This window comes from Lissotriton helveticus, chromosome 5_1 (genome assembly GCF_964261635.1).
Source record: "Lissotriton helveticus chromosome 5_1, aLisHel1.1, whole genome shotgun sequence".
Taxonomy (NCBI): Eukaryota; Metazoa; Chordata; class Amphibia; order Caudata; family Salamandridae; genus Lissotriton; species Lissotriton helveticus.
The window spans coordinates 311,213,397-311,235,610 of NC_136065.1; the positions used below are offsets into that span (position 1 = coordinate 311,213,397).

The window sequence follows — 22,214 nt, forward strand, 5'->3', positions numbered from 1 at the left end:
AGAAAGATCGCTGCGAAAAAGCTGGCAGAAATTGATTTTGGGGGCCTCAAAGAGGTCCCCCGTCCATCAAAAGCCACTGTAAAGTGGCCCAAGGGGCACATGTTGTCCCCCCATACACATCCATGTACCGTGTGAATGCACCACATTGTGCAAGGCACACGGTGCATGGATGTGCAGGAAGTGCTGCTTTAAACGGCGGCTTGTGCTGCAGCCCTTTTCCTGCAAAATCTGCAGTGAAAAAGGAGCACATTCTGACCGCCAGCCAAGTGGTCGCAACCTAATGCGGCGGTCAGACCGCAGACTGCTTGTCGGGGGTTTCCTGACCGTCGCGATAGCGGTTGGCAGTCTGACCTACCACTATTTTAATGAACAACACCCCCCCCCCCCAAGAGTCTGGTAGAAGCTAAAGGTAAAGACACTGACAGAAGAACAGAATTCCAACTGATAACACAACAGTACCAAAAGGCCAAGTAATCGGTAACTAATGGATCTTACAAAAGGCACATTGTATAATTCCAGGAGAAAAGCGCAAAGAATTACTTATCAGCATAACAAGTTGGCAAAAATGATGGGCACAATTTGCTTCACCGGGACATGGCTACTTTTTCAAAAACAAATAGAGATGGCTAGGTTTGCTCCATAGAAATACATATATATACATAAATATATCATATAGACACATCAAACTGTTTGGGGCCAGCAGACTTGAAGCATGAAGAGACAATTCGGCAACTTTAGAAAGGATATAGAGACCTGCCCAAGAGTAGGATCAATCTTACTTCCTTGGCAGCCCAATGCCTTTGAACGGCAGACAGGACTGGGACAAAACTACTTGTATGGCAATGCCCAATATGCAATCAAACGCATGTACTACAAATTAGTCTGCCTCTGCCTCAGACTTGCAACACACTTGAATGTTAGTTAAGTTAGCAACTAATCCCAGCTTACCTTCTTTTTGACAGTCATGGCACTGCGCAGATGGATAGCGAGCTGGCGGATATAGATGAAAGCATGCTGGTATGACACTTGTGTGTCGAGAGTGTACATCTCAGTCAGACTGCGCTGCATGAAGTTGATCATCGGTAGAACATTGGGGGAGGTGAACTTTGAGTTCTTCACATAGGAAATGTACATTTTCTATAAAAGAAAGACAAGAAGTCTCAGGAAAGGGAACCAGTAGAAACATCACAAGGGTGGGGTATAGATGCTATAACTCTGACCACACAATTTAGTTCAAATGAAAAACTCTTTATAAAATGTCACCCAATAAATAAACAACCATCTCCAAACACAAGAAATGTAACTTTAAAATGCAAGCAGCAATATAAAAGGATTTTCTTTTTTTCTGCTTGTAAAAGTGTTTCCTTCACCAAAAACGGTGTCTTTGCACGAATAAAATAAAGAGGACAAAAGATAAAAGAAAAAAGACTATATTAGCAAGAAACGTAAGAAAATCAAAACATTTTTAGAGCTTTCTTAAAATGAGAAAAGTTAGGGAAAATCAAAATTATCTGCAAAAGCAGATCTTTCTACATCTTTGGCCCCAGAAGCCAAAAGTATTGTCCGCAACAGCAGGCTCTGTTGACCAAAGGAACACGTAGAAAAGCCATAGTTTCCTGATGTGGGTCTCGAACAATCAAAGGAAGACCACACTGCCTTAACTGAGGCAAGACAGACTAAAGGACCAACAACCTGTGATTGCATATCTCCCCTTGAGTGACATTTTAGTGAATTCACAAACTCAACAAGTAGAACGACTGAACTTTCTGGACTTAAGCGCACATGCTCAAATTATACTTCAAAGCCGCACCAAATTTTGGCCTGATTGTACTGGGTCTAGAACAAGGCCCATGACACCAGCCAAAGAAGCAGAGCCCTGGCGGAGGGAACCATCCATAAGATCACAACCTTTATTTTGACCTGTGCAGTTTTCAGAAATTGCAGATCATCTACCTGTGGGTTGCTGTGAAATAGGTCTTTAACTGACCGGTATCGTCTTGTGACTGCTGACCACATCTAGGTCCCAACTGGGAGTTATCAGCGTACAAAAACCGACGGAGTTAAGTTGGGGAGAAAAGAAAGTTAAACAAGCATTGGCATAGCCAATAGGTCTCGCCTATGGGACCTTATAAGTGTTTAGCCAGACCTATTGGCTATGCCTTTTACTTACATTTTTAAAACCAAAATAAAAGGCATAGCCATTTCAAAATGCCAATAGCTCATAGAAAAAAAGCATTTGCAATGCAATAGGTCTCGCATTAGGAAAGTTTGAGCTATTTGTCTTGTAAATGACACATTTTTTATTTGTGTGTTGGTTTTGAAAATAGCGAAATTAATAGCTTTGTCAATTACAATGCCAATAGTTATAACTTTCACAAATGTGACACCTATAGCATTTGTAATGCAACATGTTTTGTATTTACGTGACTTAGATGTATTGCTATTACAAATAACAATGGCTTTTATTTTTTTTAAATAATTAATACTTAAATAACAGTTATTGTAATTTATAATGGCAATAGCTTAAACTTTTGTAAATAACATGCCTTGGGAGGAATGCAACAAATGAGCTGCAGCAATGCAAGCACCATCCTACGGTTGTGCATGGCTGCAGTGGCAGCCTCTATTGCGGTCTCTCTTCTGCTGGTTGGGTTTTGAACTGCGGTCTCTTTTCTTCTCTGAGGACTATCAGCACAATTTGTAAAGGGTACCTTAGAGGTTTTTATAGGGTAAAGCTAGATGAAACATTACATTACTGAAATAATTGTAAAATTATAGCAAGCTGAATCAATGTCAGACGCCTTTTAATTGCTCATATCAGGGACAACTCTCAAGAAACACATTTTATGTCCACTTTATATTCTGCTGCACCTACACATTTTAGATTGCCCTCTGTGACTTGCGGGGAAGGACCTTCGTCTTTTCCAAAATAAAGCACATTTGGTAACTAAGCAACGAATAACCGCTTTGAGCTTAAAAGCAGAAGAAATTATTTTTTACACACTTGTGGATGTTTTAACTTACCTGCCAATAGCCAGTTCCATTTTTTACTCCAGTGGTAAATAAGTGTGATGTGTTATTGAAGACATTTCATGTTCCCTGAAAAAGTCTTTCTCGGTTCTTAAATCTCCCTTTATTTAGACACAGAGTTAAGAAGGTTCGACGTTGTTTGAGCAAAGAAGGAAGTAGGCTTTCCATTGTTCATTGATTGACAGACACCACCTTTAAATGCGTTAATAAGCGTGCAGTCTGCACTTCAAAGACTGCTGTCATTCCTATACATACCACCCAGACATTTCTACACATTTGTAACCTCAGTTTTTTTGCTCATCTTAAGAGCCCTTTAGGCAACATCTTGTTAAAGTGAGAGGCTTCGAATATTTTAATTTCCGAGCCGAATTATTTAAAAGCGCTCCTTGATAAAGGACTACTCCAGTCCGAAATGCATTGGAGCATTTGTTGAACTACTGTTGATTCATAATGAACACAGCGTGATGTAACGCTTGACTGTACACTTTTGTGAATCCACTAAATACAAACGATGATGAAACTTTGAACCCATCTTCTTGAACTATTTTCGATTGAACCCATATTTGAGTCAGGCCTTCCTGAACATTTACAAGTGTGCCTATCATACAGGGATGCGCTTACGTACCCACGTAGCGCACTCATCTTCAGACTCTAACCATTTGAGCCACACTTCTCCACATACAAGAAGCATGGCTCTGTGAGCTGGCAGATAATGTACCGGCAGAAGGCAGTTTTTCTTCTGCCTTTTTTCTTCTCAGGAGCCCTACTGTTGGGGTGATTTAGAGTGAATATTTATTGCTATTCTGTCAGAACGCTGGGTCTGTGTTCTGAAAAATTACATGTTGGTGCTTTGATCTCTTTGACATACGTGTATGCAATGGTAATGTGCATTTACATATGATAATCCCATAAAGGCTTCTCACCATGGCAACACCAACCAACACACGCCATGTCTGTGAATCATCAGACCAATCATATTTATTTTCCGCGTTATAATGAATTTGTTTTTCAGTGCATAAATACCTCTACACTCTATCTAGTGCACATTTGTCGAAAAGTCTTCTTTCGGGTGAGTGACTATTGTTTTGGGTTCAGCTAGATAATATGCAAAAAAGAAATTAACTCGTATAATGAAAGCCAAAAACGAATTTCACTTACCCTAAAGATCTTTCTGTGTATCAAATATTCTATTGGCTTATCATATTGCATGAGTCTTACGGGTGGTAAATGGCCTTTCTAGTTTAAAAGTTATGACAGCTTTGTACTTCTGTTTACCCCCTTCGTAAGAAAAAATAAAACACACATCGCACATCGATGACGTCACGTGTTTTTTTAGATGCCTTGCCTAAACATCGTAATGGTGCTGCGCAGCCCGGTCCAAACAACATTTCAGGAAGGATGACAACTTGCACCCTTCATCGAAGGCACTCAGCACATTTCCCAGAATCCTTCTGGCCCGTGTAAGCACCCATCCAATGCAGGACTATCAACCCCTGTCGGCAGATCTTTCAAACTAGAGAGGTACCGGCGTTGATTCACAAAGCATTTTATGCAGCGAAGTGTAACGCAGGTGCGCAAACAGCAACTCCGAGAACGTAACTTTTACATTTAGGAATTGAACTTCTGAATGCTGCAATAATAACAGTGTTACTGCTGGGTGGGGCACACTGAAAAACAGGAGAAGACTCACAAACTCAGAAGATTGTCGGTATCCACATAAATGCAGATTTGCTTCTGTTAAAGCATCATTTCCACCGGCGGTCGTTGGGAACGAACACCCTCATGTATATTACAAGGTTTACAATCCCGGGCGGAAGTCAGGCAGGCCGGTGGCAGGACGTGAAGACACACCGGAAGCCCGGGCGGGCTCCCGTGAGGCGAGAGAGCCTCGCACGCACAGAAGGAAGAGACCGCCGCCGCCTGCAACGAGCCCTCGCCTGGAGACGAGTACCGGTGAGTGGGGGCCTTTGCTGAGCTGCGAGGGCGGGGGGCATGTGTGTGTGCGTGGGGCGGCGGGGGGCTCTGTATGTGTGTGAGCGTGTGTGTATGTGTCTTGGAGTCTGTGTGTATGCGTGCGTGTGTGTATGCGTGTGTGTATGTGTCTTGGAGTCTGTGTGTGCCTGCGTGTGTGCCTGCCTGTGCCTGCGTGTGTGCCTGCCTGTGTGCCTGCCTGTGCCTGCGTGTGTGCCTGCGTGTGCATGTGTTGTGAACAGCCGGCCGGGATCGGAGCGCAGGGGGAGGGGGGGAATGTGTGTGCGTGCGTCTGTCTGTGTGTGTGTGTGTTGTGTGTGCCTGCGTGTGTGCCTGCCTGTGCCTGCGTGTGTGCCTGCCTGTGTGCCTGCCTGTGCCTGCGTGTGTGCCTGTGTTGTGAACAGCCGGCCGGGATCGGAGCGCGTGACCTGATCCGATTCCGGCCGGCTGCGTGCGCGTGACAGTCTGTTGTCTCTGCCTAGTCCTTGAACGGGAAAAGGACTAAAATGATTACAATAGATCGCTTTGCGACAGCAGGGGCTTTCGCCCCTGCATCGCAGGCGCGACCTAAAAATGGCTGTATTATATACTGTGTGAACGTGATGTGATACGTAGCATACTGTGCAGTCTGAAATAAAGAGTTTTAATTTTTTCTTTTTTTAAATCAGCGTACAAAAACATGGTGAACCCAAAACAGCAAATCTGTTTTCCCAGGCACCAAGCCCTCAGGAACACAGCATGTGATGGCCTGCTTAACAGTGCAGAATGGGAGGGAGAAGACAGTTGGACTATGACCACTTAACAGCTAGACTAGTCCAGTGTGGGCAGGTCCGTCGAAAGGGTTTCAGCCAGCTAACATGACTACTTTGGTGACACTATCATATGTGACTAAGAGATCTTAGAGCACATGGCCTACCAGTCAACCATCATCTCTATTCTTTTTTTTTACACAGTCCAACGTGTCTGAACACGATTGCTTTCTTGCTCTGACTGGGGCAAAATCATCCTCATGTAGGTTGGTGGTCCTCGTGGTAGGCGGACACCACGTAAACAATATACTCCACCTCAATTTCGTACAAAGAATAAAGCAAGGGAGTAAGCAGATCTGTTGAAGTCTTCAACACACCTTGATCTCACCAATTGTCATACAACTTTTAGATTAAATGTCGTAAAGCCTTCCTAACTGCCAAACACCTGGTACAGAGCTAGACACCATATTCACATGTTATAACAAGAACTCTCTGGCTGTTCCCAGTAAGCAAGATTTTTAAAGTACCTATTTTCCATTAGGTAAAATAAGGAAAATAACATTTAGTAAGTGTTGAAGTGTGATAGGAAAACCAAAATGCACATTTTTTTTAATTCAAGGGAAGAGCAGGGATGGGTGCACGTTCCTAGGCACAGGTATTTTTATTACTAAAGTCCAAATGGCTGCAGAAATAGAAAGAAAAGTAATAAAGAAATCTAAGCCACAGCAACTTGAAAAAATATACTTCCACAGAGAACCCAATGATTCTCAGTTAATTAAATAGACAATAAAGAAAGTAATGTCTAGAGAGGACATAGAACACTATGTTGTATTACGGAACGTTATGTTATTTTTTCTTTCCTTTCTTTTTGTTGTTGTTGTTTTTGAAAGTATTGATGTTGACACTACAGCTGTATTTGTATACGATGTTGTATGCACCAGTGACCTTGGCCGAATAGCCCATACGTGGTTGTCGGCACAAATAAAATCTGTTTTGAGAAAGAAAAAAAAAGTAATGTCAGCTGGTGGCTAGAAAGAGTTCCCAGATGTCCTAAGGAGCACTGCAAAGGTTATGCTCCAGATTGGTACCAATGTGGCAGCTCTCAGCCAAAGATGTGGAATTATTTTCAACAGCCTATGGAAGATCTGCAGTGCCAGAAGGCACTAGCGCTAAGTGGTATATGCAAGAAAGGCACCTGGCAGCGGGAAAAGCAATTAATCTTAAACTGTACATCATGAAATAACTTAATATCGTTATTTTCTCAGCATTCACACCTATGCATTGTGCCACAGTATAAAAAAATGTTCTGGTTTCTGCCTGTGTAATTGAGATGTGTGGACTCGGGAACGCGGTGTCGCTAGAGATGCCATTCTTAGAACGCTGTACGCTTTTGAAGCTGACAGAAAAGCTCTTTGAAGGGGAGTCAGGAATTGAGAGGGGATGACCTGAGAGAGAAGGAGCGAGCAGGTATTGAGTTTGAAAAGCAGATCTTGCTCTTTTCAGTTACTCACAAAAATAACATTTAAGGAAGTGGTCCCAGAGTAGAGTTTTATTTATTGAAACACACCTGGAATATTACTCATGCTAGTCAAGTTTCAGGTGTCTGGAGTCTTAGCCCGATCTAGACCAGCAACCCTTACATCAATGTGGGCATTAAACTGAAAGGTGCATCATTACTAAAGGATGGGTGCACCCCCCAGAACCTTGATTTGTGCAACATTATTAAAAGGTATAACCACTTCCCACAACAGATGCAGACTACCTTCCTATGGGCTGCCAACACCTGCAACGCGTAGCCTTCAGCTTGAAGCCAGGCCCTAAGTACAACCCACATGCAGAACACAGCCTTTGACTGTGCGCAGTGAGAGATTGACACATGGCACAAGACTTTGATCCCACCCACGTCTTACTTCCAACCCTCAATGGATGGCCAACCCCAGGTGTGCATAGCCTTCAGTTGTGCACAGCAGCAGCTGGCCCTAGGCCCGGCATGGGGGTAAGCCCTGCGCCTAACCCTCCATTTGTGGCCAGCCTTAGGAAGTACACAGCAGGGTTAGTTGCAGGTACAGACCTCCAGGCTCAGCACCCAAACTTCCACCGACAGCCAACGCCAGTAGATTATGGTCAACTCATGCGCGTGTTCAAATGCTAATTTCTCAAAAACTACTGAAAGATTTTACACTTAACCAAGCAATATCACTTCCTTGAGTACATCTCTACCTTCAAGCCAAATTTTGTGTAATTCTTATGTGCCATTTTCTCTATCAAGCAGAAATGAATCCTATAAAAAAACAGCCCTGCTCTCCACCCAACCCTCAGACAGACTGCTGGTGGTGATACAAGTACATTTCACTCTGCATGTCAGAATGTTTTGCTGACTTGTACGAGTAAGATATTTGAGCACTCATAGCAAAGGTATCTTGAATTTGAATTTAAAATTATTTATACAGCGCGCGTACACCAAGCGGTTTCATGGCGCTAAACAGTGCTACAAACCCAGTGGACGAAATGGTGCGGGAGACGGGGAGCATTAAGATGGGAAGGCCTGAGTGAATAGAAGGGTTTTAAGGGCTTTGCGGAAGAGGGAATACTGGGGGCAGGATCGCAAGTGAATCGGGAGAGAGTTCCAAAAGGCAGGACCCAAGGTCGAGAACTTGGAGCCACCCCATTTTTTGCGTTTATAACGGGGGATCACAAGAAGATGGTGAGTAGATGAGCGCAGTTCTCTGGATGGGGTGTAATCCTGGATGGCTGAGCTGATAAAAGGCCGGGGCCAGCCCAGCCCGAACTTTGAACATGATACAGCCCAATTTGAACAGTGCACGTTGCTGTACAGGGAGCCAGTGTAGAGATTTAAGAAGGGGAGTGACGTGGTGGAATTTGGGAAGGTTAAAGACTAGCCGGGCCGCCTGGTTCTGAACCATCTGGAGGCGCCTCACGAGGTACTGTGGCATGCCACAATAAATGGCATTACCATAGTCCAAGCGGGACGTCACCATCGCCAGGAGGATGAGTTTGAGGGCGGAGGGGGAAAAGAACCGGGAAACTTTCCGAATGGTTCGGAGGGAAAGAAAGGCTGAGGATACCACCGTGCTGACTTGGGAATGGAGGGAAGTTGATCGTTGATTTTGAAGCCAAGAGTTTTAACAGAGGGAGAGGGGGTAGGCGGGGAACCTAAGGAGGGGGGCCAAAAGAGAGGAGACCAAGGACTGGAGTAACCACCTGTCAACACCAGTTGCGTTTTATCGGGATTGAGTATCAGGTGGTTGTGGTTCATCCAGTCCTGAATGAAGGTCATAACTGAATGAAAATTAGATATTGAGGCAGGGGAAGATGATAATGAAAAAATGAGCTGGAGGTCATCCGCATAGTTGAACACGGAGACCTCACGCTGCTGTAAAGCAAAAATAAGAGGGGCAATGTATAAATTAAATAACAATGGAGAAAGGGAGGATCCTTGAGGGACCCCATACTGTACTGACCGGAAGTCGGCAGAATAATCCCCCAATCGAACAGCTTGGGAACGACCGCTCAGGAAGGAGGACAGCCAGACCAAGGCCGCAACCCCGATGCCCGCCGCTCCGACACGGGAAAGTAAGATGGTATGATCCACCGTGTCGAAGGCGGCGGAGAGATCGAGGAGGACCAGGGCCTGGGGCTGACTAGTGTCCATTCCTTCCCTGAGGTTATCCAAGACTGATAGCACCACGGACTCCGTGGAATGGGCGGGTCGGAAGCCGGCCTGCCTGGGGGCCAATACACAGTTCGTTTCCACAAAGGAGCTCAAAGTTTTTACTACGTGACGTTCCAGTATCTTGGCCAAGAAGGGGAGGAGTGAGATGGGGCGATAATTAGCTGAAACCGAAGGATCAGCGCCGGATTTTTTTAGAATGGGTAGGATCACCTCTGATTTAAGTGAGGGAGTGACAATGCCCTGGGACAGTGAACTATTTAGAAACGTGAGGGGGGGTAAGGGACAGGAAGAGTAGATCTGTTTGAGGATGTGAACGGGACAGGGGTCCAAGGGGGAGCCAGACTTAACCAAGGGAAGGAGGGAAAGAAAAGTGTCCCTGGTCAGAGGCGGAATAACATCCAGGCGCGATGTTGCAGGAGGGCAGTGAGGATTGATAAAAGAGGGGGACGGGCTGGGAATGTTAGTTCTGATAATGCTAATTTTGTCCAGAAAAAAAGAATTGAGGGAGTCACAGAGAAGCTGTGAGGGAGAGGGTTTGAGCGTGGACCTGTCCGAGTATGCAAGCTCCTGAACTATGTAAAAAATTTCTCTGGGCTGATTTTCGGCAGACTGAATTTTTGAAGAGAAATATGCCTTCTTAGTTTCCAAAATGGAATTCTTATAACGGGCCGCAAGAGTGATATAGTGAATTCTCGAGTGTGGGCAGTAGTCCCTCCGCCAGATGCGCTCCGCTCGACGAAGATTACGTTTTTGCGTCTTCAAGTCGTCATTAAACCAACGGTTTGCATCCTTTGCGCGCTTAGATGATATGCGCTTTAGGGGGGCGACTTGGTCACAGCCGGTTCGCAACCATTCATTGATGGTTGCCGCTTGATCGAGGGATGACAGTCCTGCGAGGACCGGACTGGACGCGGAGAGTGAGGCAGTTAAGGAAGCTACATCAACACGATTCCAGGATCGCGCCCAAGTATTTTTGACTGGCGCGGGCTTGGGGACAAAAAAGAAGGAAAGGGAAAATGAAATAAGGAAATGATCGGACCAGGTGCAAGGGGATATGGAAACTGAGGAGACTGGGCACTCTCGGTGCCAAATTTGGTCGAGGGTATGGCCCTGATTGTGAGTGGGAACCTGAACCGCGGAGGTGAAATTAAGAGTTGAGCGACTCCGAGAACTCCTTGGAGACGGTACACTCCGCGGGATCGGAGGGCCAGAAATTGAAGTCCCCAAGAACGACAATGGACGAATGGTTAACTGCCAAGGTAGCCAACAAGTCTTGGAAACTGGGAAGAAATGATTGTGGGGGGGATGGTGGACGATAGATAAGAACACAGGTAAGAGGGGGGGTGAAGGTAAGTGAGCGGGCCACTAGGCAGTCTGAAGAGCCTAGGGCGAGTGAAACTAGAGGTTGGAACGTGATTTCTTTCCGAGCAATCAGGGCAACCCCCCCTCCTTGCTTTCCGGGAGGGCGATCAGCTCGAAGAGCGTAATAAGAAGGGGGAAGCATCGTCAATAAGGAAGGGAGGGAACTGTCAGTATACCAGGTCTCGGTAAGGAATAGGAGGTCAGGTTTGTGCGAGTCTAGTAACGTCAAAAGTTCGTGCTGATGCTTCACAGCCGATCTAGTATTAAGATACATTGCGGAGACAGACACGCAAGAAGAACTAGTAGGTAAAGATGAGGTAGGGGCGCTCGGCGGAGGCAGAGATGAGGGCCGGGAGTCGGAAAGAACATGAGAAGTGGAAAGGCCAAGCCTAGTGACTCGAGATAATACCGAGTCATCTAGAGGCCAGGGGCCTTGAAGTCCGGTCAACTGCACAGAGGAATATTGAAGGGGTGAGGCAGAGTGGCCGGCCCCTGGTCCCGGTCGGTCGCGCGCAGACGGGCTTTCCTTTGGCGCGCCTTCGGCGCGCAAACGTCGCGCCCGCTGCGCTCGTCCGCTGCGCTTCCTAGGAAAGCACATGATATGAAGCCGAGAAGACATGGGGAAGTGGGCGTGGCCTCCAAAGGGGGCGTGGCCTGCGGACGAGGCGAAGCGCTGGGGGAAGCTTCCTGCGCCAGGTCACCAACAGCGCTAAATCCGCTGTGCAATGCGATCAAGTTTCAGGGTAAGTGAAGTTAAAAACACAGATTAAGTGAACAACAAATTTTTTTAAAAAGCGTGCAATCTCCCGGCTGTTTTGCCTCAGGAGTGTAACACCACAATGGCGGCGCTTGCGATCAGCGTCCCTATATGATGTGGGGTGGGCGTGGCCTCCGAAGGGGGCGTGGCCTGCGGGCGAGGCGAAGCGCTAGGGGAAGCTTCCTGCGCCAGGTCACCAACAGCGCTAAATCCGCTGTGCAATGCGATCAAGTTTCAGGGTAAGTGAAGTTAAAAACACAGATTAAGTGAACAACAAATTTTTTTAAAAAGCGAGCAATCTCCCGGCTGTTTTGCCTCAGGAGTGTAACACTTGATTTTAGCTTTTAAGAGCACAAATCATAATATCCATGACTGGATATTATGACTGGTCTCTCTCTATCTTTGGCGGCCATCATGGACTAGTTTTTTTCACTATATGACCATACCCTAAGATCTGGCCTCTTTTGACTAATCTCAACTACCGAGTGTCTGCCTTTTATTGCAGTATTATACTTCTACTTGTATTGACTCATGTAGCTTTTTGTTTGCACCTGTATTTTGTTCCAGTATATCATTATTATTATACTTCTACTTGTATACTGTACATTTTTATAAGCTGCACTCATCTCACTTTTATTCTTGTATTGCACTGATTGCTACCTCATATATTTTTGTAAGCTGCACCCATTTCACTTTTTACTCCCGGATTGCACCAATTGCTACCTCTTATATTTTTGGTTATGTTGGTTGCTCACTAGTGTCACTTTTGTTCCATGTAACTTACTGTTTGCATTTGTTTTTTGCACATGTGTATCACTATAGTCCATCCTCCCATACCCACCTAAACCGCTATCCCAACATGGATCCCATCGGCAAGCACACAAATAAAATCAACTACCCATCCACACTCACCAAGAAAGCCGCTAAACGCTTTAAACACAACTTCCTGAGGTCCCACCCTGAAACCTCCTTTGCCGACACCTACTTCTCACCTGTCAATGGATCCCTGAACACCGATATCATCTTCCACACCACACGCAGAGCTCAATGGAGAAAAGCGTTCCTCACCTTACTCACCGTTTCCACCACCAGGAAATCCGCTCACGGCCTAACTCTCTCCATCACACCATCCCAACTCTTCCCAGGCAGAGCCACCATTACCATCTACAATAACGGGATTGTCCTATCTCAATCCACAGACAGGAACCTGGAACTACTAGACAACCTGTTACCCACGTTCAAAGAGCACCTCTCCAATCCGCGGACTGACACTCATATTTCCTTCAGTCCTACCACCCCTGACATCCCAGCTCCCACCACCCACAACCCTTCTAACCTAGTTCAGCACCAGGTAGCTACTACACACTCCTCATTTAGAGACACACCTACCACCCCTGACTTCTCAGATCCCACCCACAACCCTTCTATCCCAGTTCAGCACCAGGTAGCTACCACACACGCCTCAAACACAGACACAGATCTCTCCCCCTCATACACCACTCGCACCCTCACCCCCCCTACCAACCCTCGGACCTCCACGCATACCATCAACACTCCTCTCACCCCTGACATCACAGCTGACATTAACACTCCTCTAACCCCTGACATCACAGCTCCCACCCACAACACATCTAACCTAGCTCAGCACCAGAATGACACGCACAACGACAAATCTCATCCTTTATCCCCCCCCATTCTCAGTCCCCACTACCCTCTAACTAACTACGCAGAACTCACCTCCTCTCTTAATTTAACTCCCCCTCCACACAACAGGACCATCTTCAATCCCATTTCCCCCCCACTCTCAGCCCCCACTACCATTCCTGCACCCCCACCACCACTAACATATACCCATCCTCCACCTTGATCTCTCCGCCTACCACCAATGCCCTCACTCATACCACCAACCTCCTCCCTACCTCATCCACACCCCTCCCGCCCAAACCCTCTCTCCTCCCTAACACCATCCCGTACACTAACACAACGGAGCCCTGCACGAACACCAGCCCACTCCCCCACCTGCACGCTAATTCCCTGGTCAGTCATTCACCTCTGGTTTCCACCCCCACCTCCAACACCTACCCCACGTTGGACAAGATTATGTCCACCCTCATCCAGATCAAAGAAGACATGCACATAATCAAAGAACTACTCTCCACACACCCCATACACCCCTCACCCACCTCCACCTCCCCTCCCAACATGTCCCCTACCCTTCCTGCTGTCTCTCTCACTCAACACTCCCCACACCGGACGGCAATCCCTGCTCGCAATCGCAACAACCGCCCTCGTCGCCCCTGCAACCCCTCACCCACCTCCACCTCCCCTCCCAACACGTCCCCCACCCTTCTGGTTGACTCTCTCACTCAACACTCCCCACACTGGACTTCAATCCCTGCTCGCAATCGCAACAACCGCCCTCGTCGCCCCTGCAACCGTCCTTCGGACCTCGACACACTCACCCTCCTCCGCTCCTACGACCCAGCCCCCCAAAATAACACATCCACCACACACCTCACCATTCCCACGATACACTCAAATCCCCTTAGACCCCCCACACTAAACAGCAGAATCTCCATCCCCTATAACCTTAGAAAAGTCCCACTCTCTCTAGAACCCTCTACCACCCTCAACACACCCCGTCTCAAATGCACTCTCCTCAACTGCAGATCGGCCTCGAAACATTCCGCCGCCATCGCTGATCTCCTCTTAACGCTGGACTTTGACCTAATCATCCTGACTGAAACCTGGCTAACTGAATCCTCGTCACCTATAATGGACATTCTGGTTCCTCCCAACTACCACATCATTAGACTTGACAGGTCAAGCAAAATAGGTGGTGGAATCACATGCATCTACAGGAACAACCTCTCTGTTCTGAAAGTCAATTCCGCCTCCCTACCATCCCCAACTTCATGTGAATACATCTGCCTCGACATTATTAGTGAGGGCAAACCGATATGCTCTCTTCACAGCATTTACCACCCACCCAGGGACAACCTCACCTTTTCCCAACAAATCATCTCAACCAATTCCGGGCGGCAGCTCACCCAAATATACCTTGGCGACTTCAACCTCCACTGAAACGATCGCAATGACGCGGTGGTAAATAGTCTTAAAAATTTCCTCAATGCCCTTGACCTCACCCAAATATGCAACAGCCCGACCCACGAGAAAGGCTCTATCCTCGACCTTATCTCCAAAGAGGACTCTATCCAACTCGAGTCCATCCAACCCTGTGACTGGTCAGATCACCATATTGTCACATTCTTCATCAACGAAAAAGTTAAATTTAACCAGGTTCAATCCTCCAAGCCCAAAGCCTGGAAAGAGACCTGAAAAAACTCAACCCAAGCTCTCTGCCTCCTAACAGCTGCAATCTCCTACTTCCACCGACCGGCGCTACGGACGTTCAATCCCTGACTGACCACTATCTCAACGCTATGACCTCAATAATTAATGAGGCGGCACCGATGCAGCTAAAAAGAGTCTCTACTAAAATCTCCAATCCATGGTACGACGGGAGTCTCAATGAGGATAGACGAGACATCTGAATGGCAGAGCGCACCTGGAGATCAGCTCCCTCTGCACTGCACCTAAAAACTCTGAAGAAAAAGATAAACGCCTATTTCAGGAAAATAAAACGCTCAAAATCAGATTTCTTCAGCCTCCAGCTCGACCAAGCAAAAAAACGTCCGAGAAAACTGTTTGAGCTAATCAGAACACAATCCAAGGAACAACCCCAACCACTCAGCACTGTACGCGAAGCACCCTCCTGTGAAGACTTCTCCGCTTTCTTTATCCAAAAAACTGACAACATAAAGAGCGATCTCCTCATTGGCGCAAGCCTCTACTCCAAACCCCACTGCATAGCACCCACTGATCCAAAAAACAATGCTACATGGTCAACCTTTGGCACCTACTCTGAAGAAGAAATTGGCAAACTGCTCAGCACCTTGAAACCATCCAATCGCCTCACGGATCCCCTTCCTGCTAACGCTGTAAAAGACTTTACCCCTTTGCTTCTCCCACTCTGGACTAAAATTATCAACAGCTCACTTCAACAAGGAACCATTCCTGACTCCCTCAAAGTTGGACAAGTCACACCTTTACTAAAGAAACCTACAGCCGACCCCTCTGATCTGAACAATTACCGTCCCATTACCAATATTCCCACTCTCGCCAAACTGCTGGAAAAATGCGCACAATTACAATTGACTAAACACATTGAACAGTTTGATCTCCTCAATCCTCATCAATCAGGCTTCCGAGCAGGACACAGTACAGAAACTGCTATGACTCACATAATTGACGACGCACTTCAAATGCTAGACCAAAACGACACCTGCCTCCTCATCCTCCTTGATCTCTCTTCAGCATTCGACACCGTTAAACATGAGAATTTACTCGAACTACTAAACACAAGAATGGGTTTATCTGGAACTGTTCTCAAGTGGTTCACTTCCTTTCTACACAAGAGGTCGCAGAAATTCAATAGCAACAACCTGATGTCATCGCCAATACCTGTAACGCTAGGCGTCCCCCAAGGATCCTCCCTATCCCCGACTCTGTTCAACTTAGTTATGGAACCTCTCACCACCTTCCTACAAGCATCCAATGTACACTTTCACATGTAAGCCATTGACACACAACTTTATCTCAAATTACAATCCCCCAAAGACATTTTGCTCCTGAACTCAACGATCAGAAGCACCCAATCCTGGCTTGCTGATAATCATCTCAAACTCAATGCTCTGAAAACAGAGTTCCTTCTGATCTCACCTCCAGCGAAGATCTCCACCACTCAGATTTGGCTTAAACACCTAACCGCACTCAATGTCCAACCCACCATCGTGGACTCAGCAAAATCTTTAGGCATAACACTCGACACCAATCTCAACATGCAGCAACATATCAGCAAGGCAACTAAGGGAGCGAACTTCCAAATCAATACCCTGAGGAAACTTAAACCCTTCCTCCCAGCCAAAGACTTCCAAACCGCAGTACAAGCACTAGTCATCCCTCGAATAGAATATGGCAGCATCGCCCTCTGCGGACTCCCCCTAACTACTACCGCACCCCTAAGAGCTTCTCTAAACGCTGCAGCGAGACTCATCACTGGGTCAAAAAAGCACTCTCACATCTCCCCTGACTTGAAATCCCTGAACTGGCTGCCTTTTTGAAGCCAGAATACATCTGAAAATCGCCTGCATGACACACTAAGCGGTACACCTGAACTCACCCGGCTACCTCACTCAGAAGCTAATAATCTCTGGCGGCGCTAGAAACACTAGAGGCACAAACAATCTTCTGCTGAAACCTCGAAGATTCCGGAAGGAAAAAAACCTATAAACACTCCTTCTCAGGAATGGCACCCAGGATCTGGAACTCACTCCCTCCCGAAACCAGGCTCATCTCTTCCACTACACTCTTTAAGACAGAAGTAAAAGCTATCCTTATGGCTAAATACACCTGAACTATTATTTCGGAATCTTTAAAGACTCTGCACTACTTGTTTGACCCCGTTGCTTAGTTATATTTCTTGTATTATTGATTTACATGATTGGCTTTGCCCCCACCTATTTGTACTGTTAGCTTTACTGACTTATCTGTTTGACTATGCTCCCTCATGTACCCCTTCTTTGTAAAGCGCTCTGATATCTGCAAAGATCTTGTCCGCGCTATATAAAACTTTCAAATAAATAAATAGAAAAGAACCCCCCATGTCTTCATTTACTGCAGTATCCTCTGTAAGAAATGCTTTCAATTTTACAGTTTGATTCCATCAAGAGGCTTCAAGTATGTCAGTTTTGTAATTAATACAAAATGTTAGAGTTCTAGTTGTTCATTACAATACTGTGGTGAAGCAGCACTAGAACAAAAAGGAGTCAACTGGTATGCTGCTGCTGATGAAAGTACATGTTTTACTCAAAATATCATACTTTGTCCTCACCTGGTTGGCTGAGCAATATAGTGTGAACTTCTAGAAAACATGTTCTCATTCTAGCTTCAGGAGCACCTTCTATAACCTCTGAGATAATCATGATAGAAACCTATTTTCACTCAAAAATGGTTATTCAAATCCTCGCAGATGATCAGCATTTTTCACAGCAAGAAATCACCTTCAAGCACACCATAATTCTTGAAATTAATTTGGCACCATCTACAAATGATACACATTGTGACCAAGATATGTTATACCTCTTCAAATGAGTTTCTTTTGTTAATCCTCAAAAACAGGCTTTCACTACAATGCATTCCAATGTGGACCACTTCCCAGAGTCCCATAAAGGATGCCACAACATGTTTACAGGTACTGGGGTGAATAAGACAATAAAGTGGATGGGATGGAACAAACGGGTAGCGGTGGAGACCCCACTCTGGTTCAGGACTTGGCTTAAACAAGTCACTAGGTTAAAGGGATTTTTAGATTGGGGTAATATAGGTATCACCAGTCATTTGGAAGAAGGATTGTATCAAATCCTTTTATACTTTAGCAGAAACCTATGAACTAAATGAAACCCATTAGATTTTCCAAATGAGACCCGCTCTACACAATCAAAAATAGATGTCCCGAGTATAACCCTTTAGAAGGGAAGATAACATTGAACACGCTGGTTAAGATAGATATCACAAATATACAACTTTCTAGTTAACAATAAACATGAACTTCGGGCTATAGCAAAGGAGACATTGGAAATGTATGTCGTCCCACTGCATTAGAAAGGACTGGCGGGACATGCAAATGCCTTCCCACATACTAGTGATCCCAACCACACAACCTCTCATACAGTTTATGCATGTGCACCACAATTAATATACACTCAAATGCCCTCTGGTACCTGGTGCGATCACGCACCCCAAATAACCACACATGAAAATAATGAAATGGAAATCTCCTATCACTTGATCTGGACTTGAACAATAATCTGGAAATATTGGTCGAGGATAACTATGACACGGACTGAAGTACTGAAAGTCCCAGTTACATTGTCGCCAAAGAAATTAGTTCTACTGGAGCTCATTGAAGAAAAACTTCCGAAATATGCTACGATACTGATTGGTTTGGATTTCCTTTTACTAAAATGCAATGTAGCCAAACATTGGCTATCTTTTACAGACCCACCAATGAGTCGATCGCTAAATGGAATGGATAGGTGTGCTGTTAAGGCAAAAGTAATATATCTAGCACAGGGCTACCCACACGTGCATAGAAAACATTTAAGGACAGTGGTACTCTTAGTTTGACCATAGTGTAAGACATAATGGTGGATACGGTTACTGTGACCAGTATGTTCCCAAATGAACTGCTAGATTTTTTTGTGCTTAATATATTTATGCAATGTGAAAATGTGCCTACGTACTGCGTGTCACTGTTGTCTACAATGTCTATGAAAAACCCAGTAAACGATTTCAAAAAATAAATAAATACACCAGTTATAAGTAGGTAAAGTAACATAACTCACTACCATCTTTCACTGCTTATGACCTTACATAAGACCTCATAAATGGTATCACTGATGACAGCATCCAAAGGTAGCAATTCTCTGCTTTTGGTCATGTGCAGCAGAGGTTAGTCTCAGGACCACACACTTAGCCAGATTGTGAGAAATCAACCCACATTGTTCACATGCTTCAGAGGGGTGCATCAGTGGTTAGCCTACAGCTAGGCTGTTGCACATGACTTCCAGCTGTGCACAACAGGGGCTGGCTGCATGGCATGACCTACAGCCAGGCTCTGGGCCCCACCCCTCCACAGGTGGTCAAACTATACTGCACTTGGCATTTGGCCTTCGGTCAGACACTGTTTTTTCCATTGAACTGTGAGTTTAAAAACATTTATGGTCTTGCAACCGAAGCTAATCATACTTCACTTTAAACTTAATTCTTTCAGTATTTTGTTTATATCATACACCACATCCACCTGTTCCTTGCACCGAACTACTTATTTTCAGACAGCGTCCACTGCACAGTGAAGGATGGCATCAGGGCTTAGCTGTGAGCCCAACATGGAGTGGATGTGAGCATGGCGTTCGGCTGTGAGTAGCAGGCATGGGCCAAATGGTCTACGGCACTGTGGAGACTTCAGCTTACTTTTCCTTATAGTTTATTCTGTAATATTGACCTGGGAGCCTGTCCATGGAATCCTCGCCTCCAGCCGTTCCCACTCCAACTGCTTTCCAACATAAAACCACTGGAATGGGAACCTCAGTAGCAGCATTAGACCATAGAAAGAGTCCAGCATAACACAACACATGGGAGAGTATGTGGCCTAACAGCTAGATCGGTCGACCTTGAAGCTGGGGAACTAGGTTGGAGTCTCGGCAGGTAGGCTCAAAATCCTGTGATTCTGGGCAAATCACAATCTCTCTGTGTCGAACAAAAAATGAATGTGTCCATCTGTAACGCAACTGGTGCTCATGTAAAGCGCTCTGATACCTTCGGGTCGAGTTTGCGCTATATAAAACTCTCAATTAAAATAAAAAAAACATACTCTTTGATACAATGGAAAATATATAAAAATGATACAATTCCAAGTGAAACAAAAAATAGTTTCTTAAACTATTATACAAATTAACACTATACAATGTATACAATGCCCCTACAATGCTATAGTGACATTTAAAGTTTAAGTTTTATAGAAGCTTGTGTTAAATTGTGATTCTGACTCTCGTTAGCACTTGGTTTTAGAGTGTTTAGAGGATTTTAAAGTGCACACCAGCATTCCAAGATGGTTCTATTTAGCCTTACCTGCAGCATTGCGCAGGAGCTGAAGTGTATTGGACCAGTCTTTAATCAAGGAGAGTGAGCCGAGCAGCAGCTCCCGGCCCCCTCTTCACAGCAGGAGCAGGCTAGGAGACGATGCTGGTCTAAGTCACCTGAATAGGCCCTCCTGCTCCCATCCCACCTTACACAGCCCCTTAAGTTGAAGTTCCACCAAACTAATAAACTCGGGTTTCTACGGGGTGAATGGCTTAGGGAATGGGCTCATTGTGGTTCACAGAGATAGGATTTGGGTTCCTATTTGTTTTGGGGTTCTATAGGCTGCAGAATTTAGGACATGGACTCCTATTAGTTCCTAAGGCTGGGATTTCTAATGCTCAAGTTTTATTAGGAAGGTGGGCTTTCGATTCCTAAAGCTAGGGTTTCGATTGTCCCTGGTCACGTGATCACTAAGGTAATTTAAATAGAGCATTTAGGGGTCCAGCCCAGCAACCAGGTAAGGAAGGCCAGATAATGCTGCTGTTTGCGTGGGCATGAAAAGGTCTAGCAACTCTGCCACAAAAATCCAAATTACAACAGGTTAGCAGATATCCTTCCTCTACCTACAAGCTACAGCACAGAACTACATCTCATTCAGATTTCTTATCATCACGTTAAATTAAACATGTATCTAAACTTGAATCCTGCCTATCCCACCTCTCTCCCCAACTTTCCAACTACTCCTTTATAAACAACCTCACTCACCAATATACCCAGTCTTCTTTCCTACTCCAAATGTAGCTAATTACTCTAATCCCTATGGCCTTCCTTACTCGCTTTCTACCCATCTTCCCTCTCCTGTCCTCCACTAATACATCACTACAACCTAAAACCCCTCCATCCATACTTCTATTCAAATCTACCCCCTCTACTGCCAACCCCTCCGATCCCTCAGTAGCAATCTTATTTTCAGAACTGCATGCTAACCCCATCCGTAGACTATGACACTTCCCCCACATCATAATATACCTCTACTCTCAACTCTATATACTAAATCATCTAACCTCTCCCCCTACTTGCAATAAAGACATCTAATAACAAATTTGATATTCAATCATCCCTCGCCTATTAATGTTCCCTCTCCCATCAAACACACAATCTCCCGCTCACAAATACATTTCACACAAACTAGTGTTCACAATCCTCATCCAGCATTATAATCGACCTTACAACCAGAAAACTTTCCATGCCTTTCACTCTCACCCCATCCTCATGGTCTCATTCATTTAACACCTTAATTGCTCAGCAGAAAAACACAACACTAAACAAACCCACTTGTCCGCAACCCTCAATCGCTGAATTTGGAGCACTAAAACTTACACCCAATGCTCCACCATCCCTTACTCATACCCCTTCACCTTTCAATAAACAAAAAAAGAAAGCTAAACAGCACAAATCACGCACTTTGAATCCCCATACTATATCACAATAGAAATCAACCTTGTTTTAACACATCACCAGAAGATAATCTTACATCAAAACAATACAATCTGACTCGTACTTCCCCTCTCATAAAAAATAATCCAATCTCTAATAAAGCTACTAGAGCAGGACGCGAAGGCAAGGACTGACACAATTCCATCACCATCACTTCCTTCCTCATCACATTCCAATCCACATAAACAACACATCTTAGCCAATAATAACCACATTTAGACAACAAGCTAAATTTGATTAAAAAAATATCTGGGAAGAATTCATTATAAAAATATAAGTAGCCATGTATAATCCTTACTTATATAACTAAAAAAAAAGATAAGATCAAATTGCACAGTGATGGTCCGGGCTAGTTCTTTTTCCTTTCTTCCCTGTTCTTCTATATGAAAGATTTGCCAGTGTTGCTCCTTTGCCATCATTGTTTGCCAATGTAGCCATAGTTTAGTCACTT

The 22,214-nt window shown here is 45.2% G+C and overlaps 1 protein-coding gene across 1 annotated transcript in view; it reads right to left on the reverse strand.

Moving 5' to 3' along the window:
• NOC2L (NOC2 like nucleolar associated transcriptional repressor) overlaps nt 1-22,214 on the reverse strand; it is a 492,322-nt gene that overhangs the window by 374,361 nt on the left and 95,747 nt on the right. The window contains exon 10 of the mRNA XM_078642345.1: nt 949-1,137. Within this exon, the coding sequence (XP_078498471.1) occupies nt 949-1,137 (189 nt within the window). The remainder of the gene's footprint in view (nt 1-948; nt 1,138-22,214) is intronic.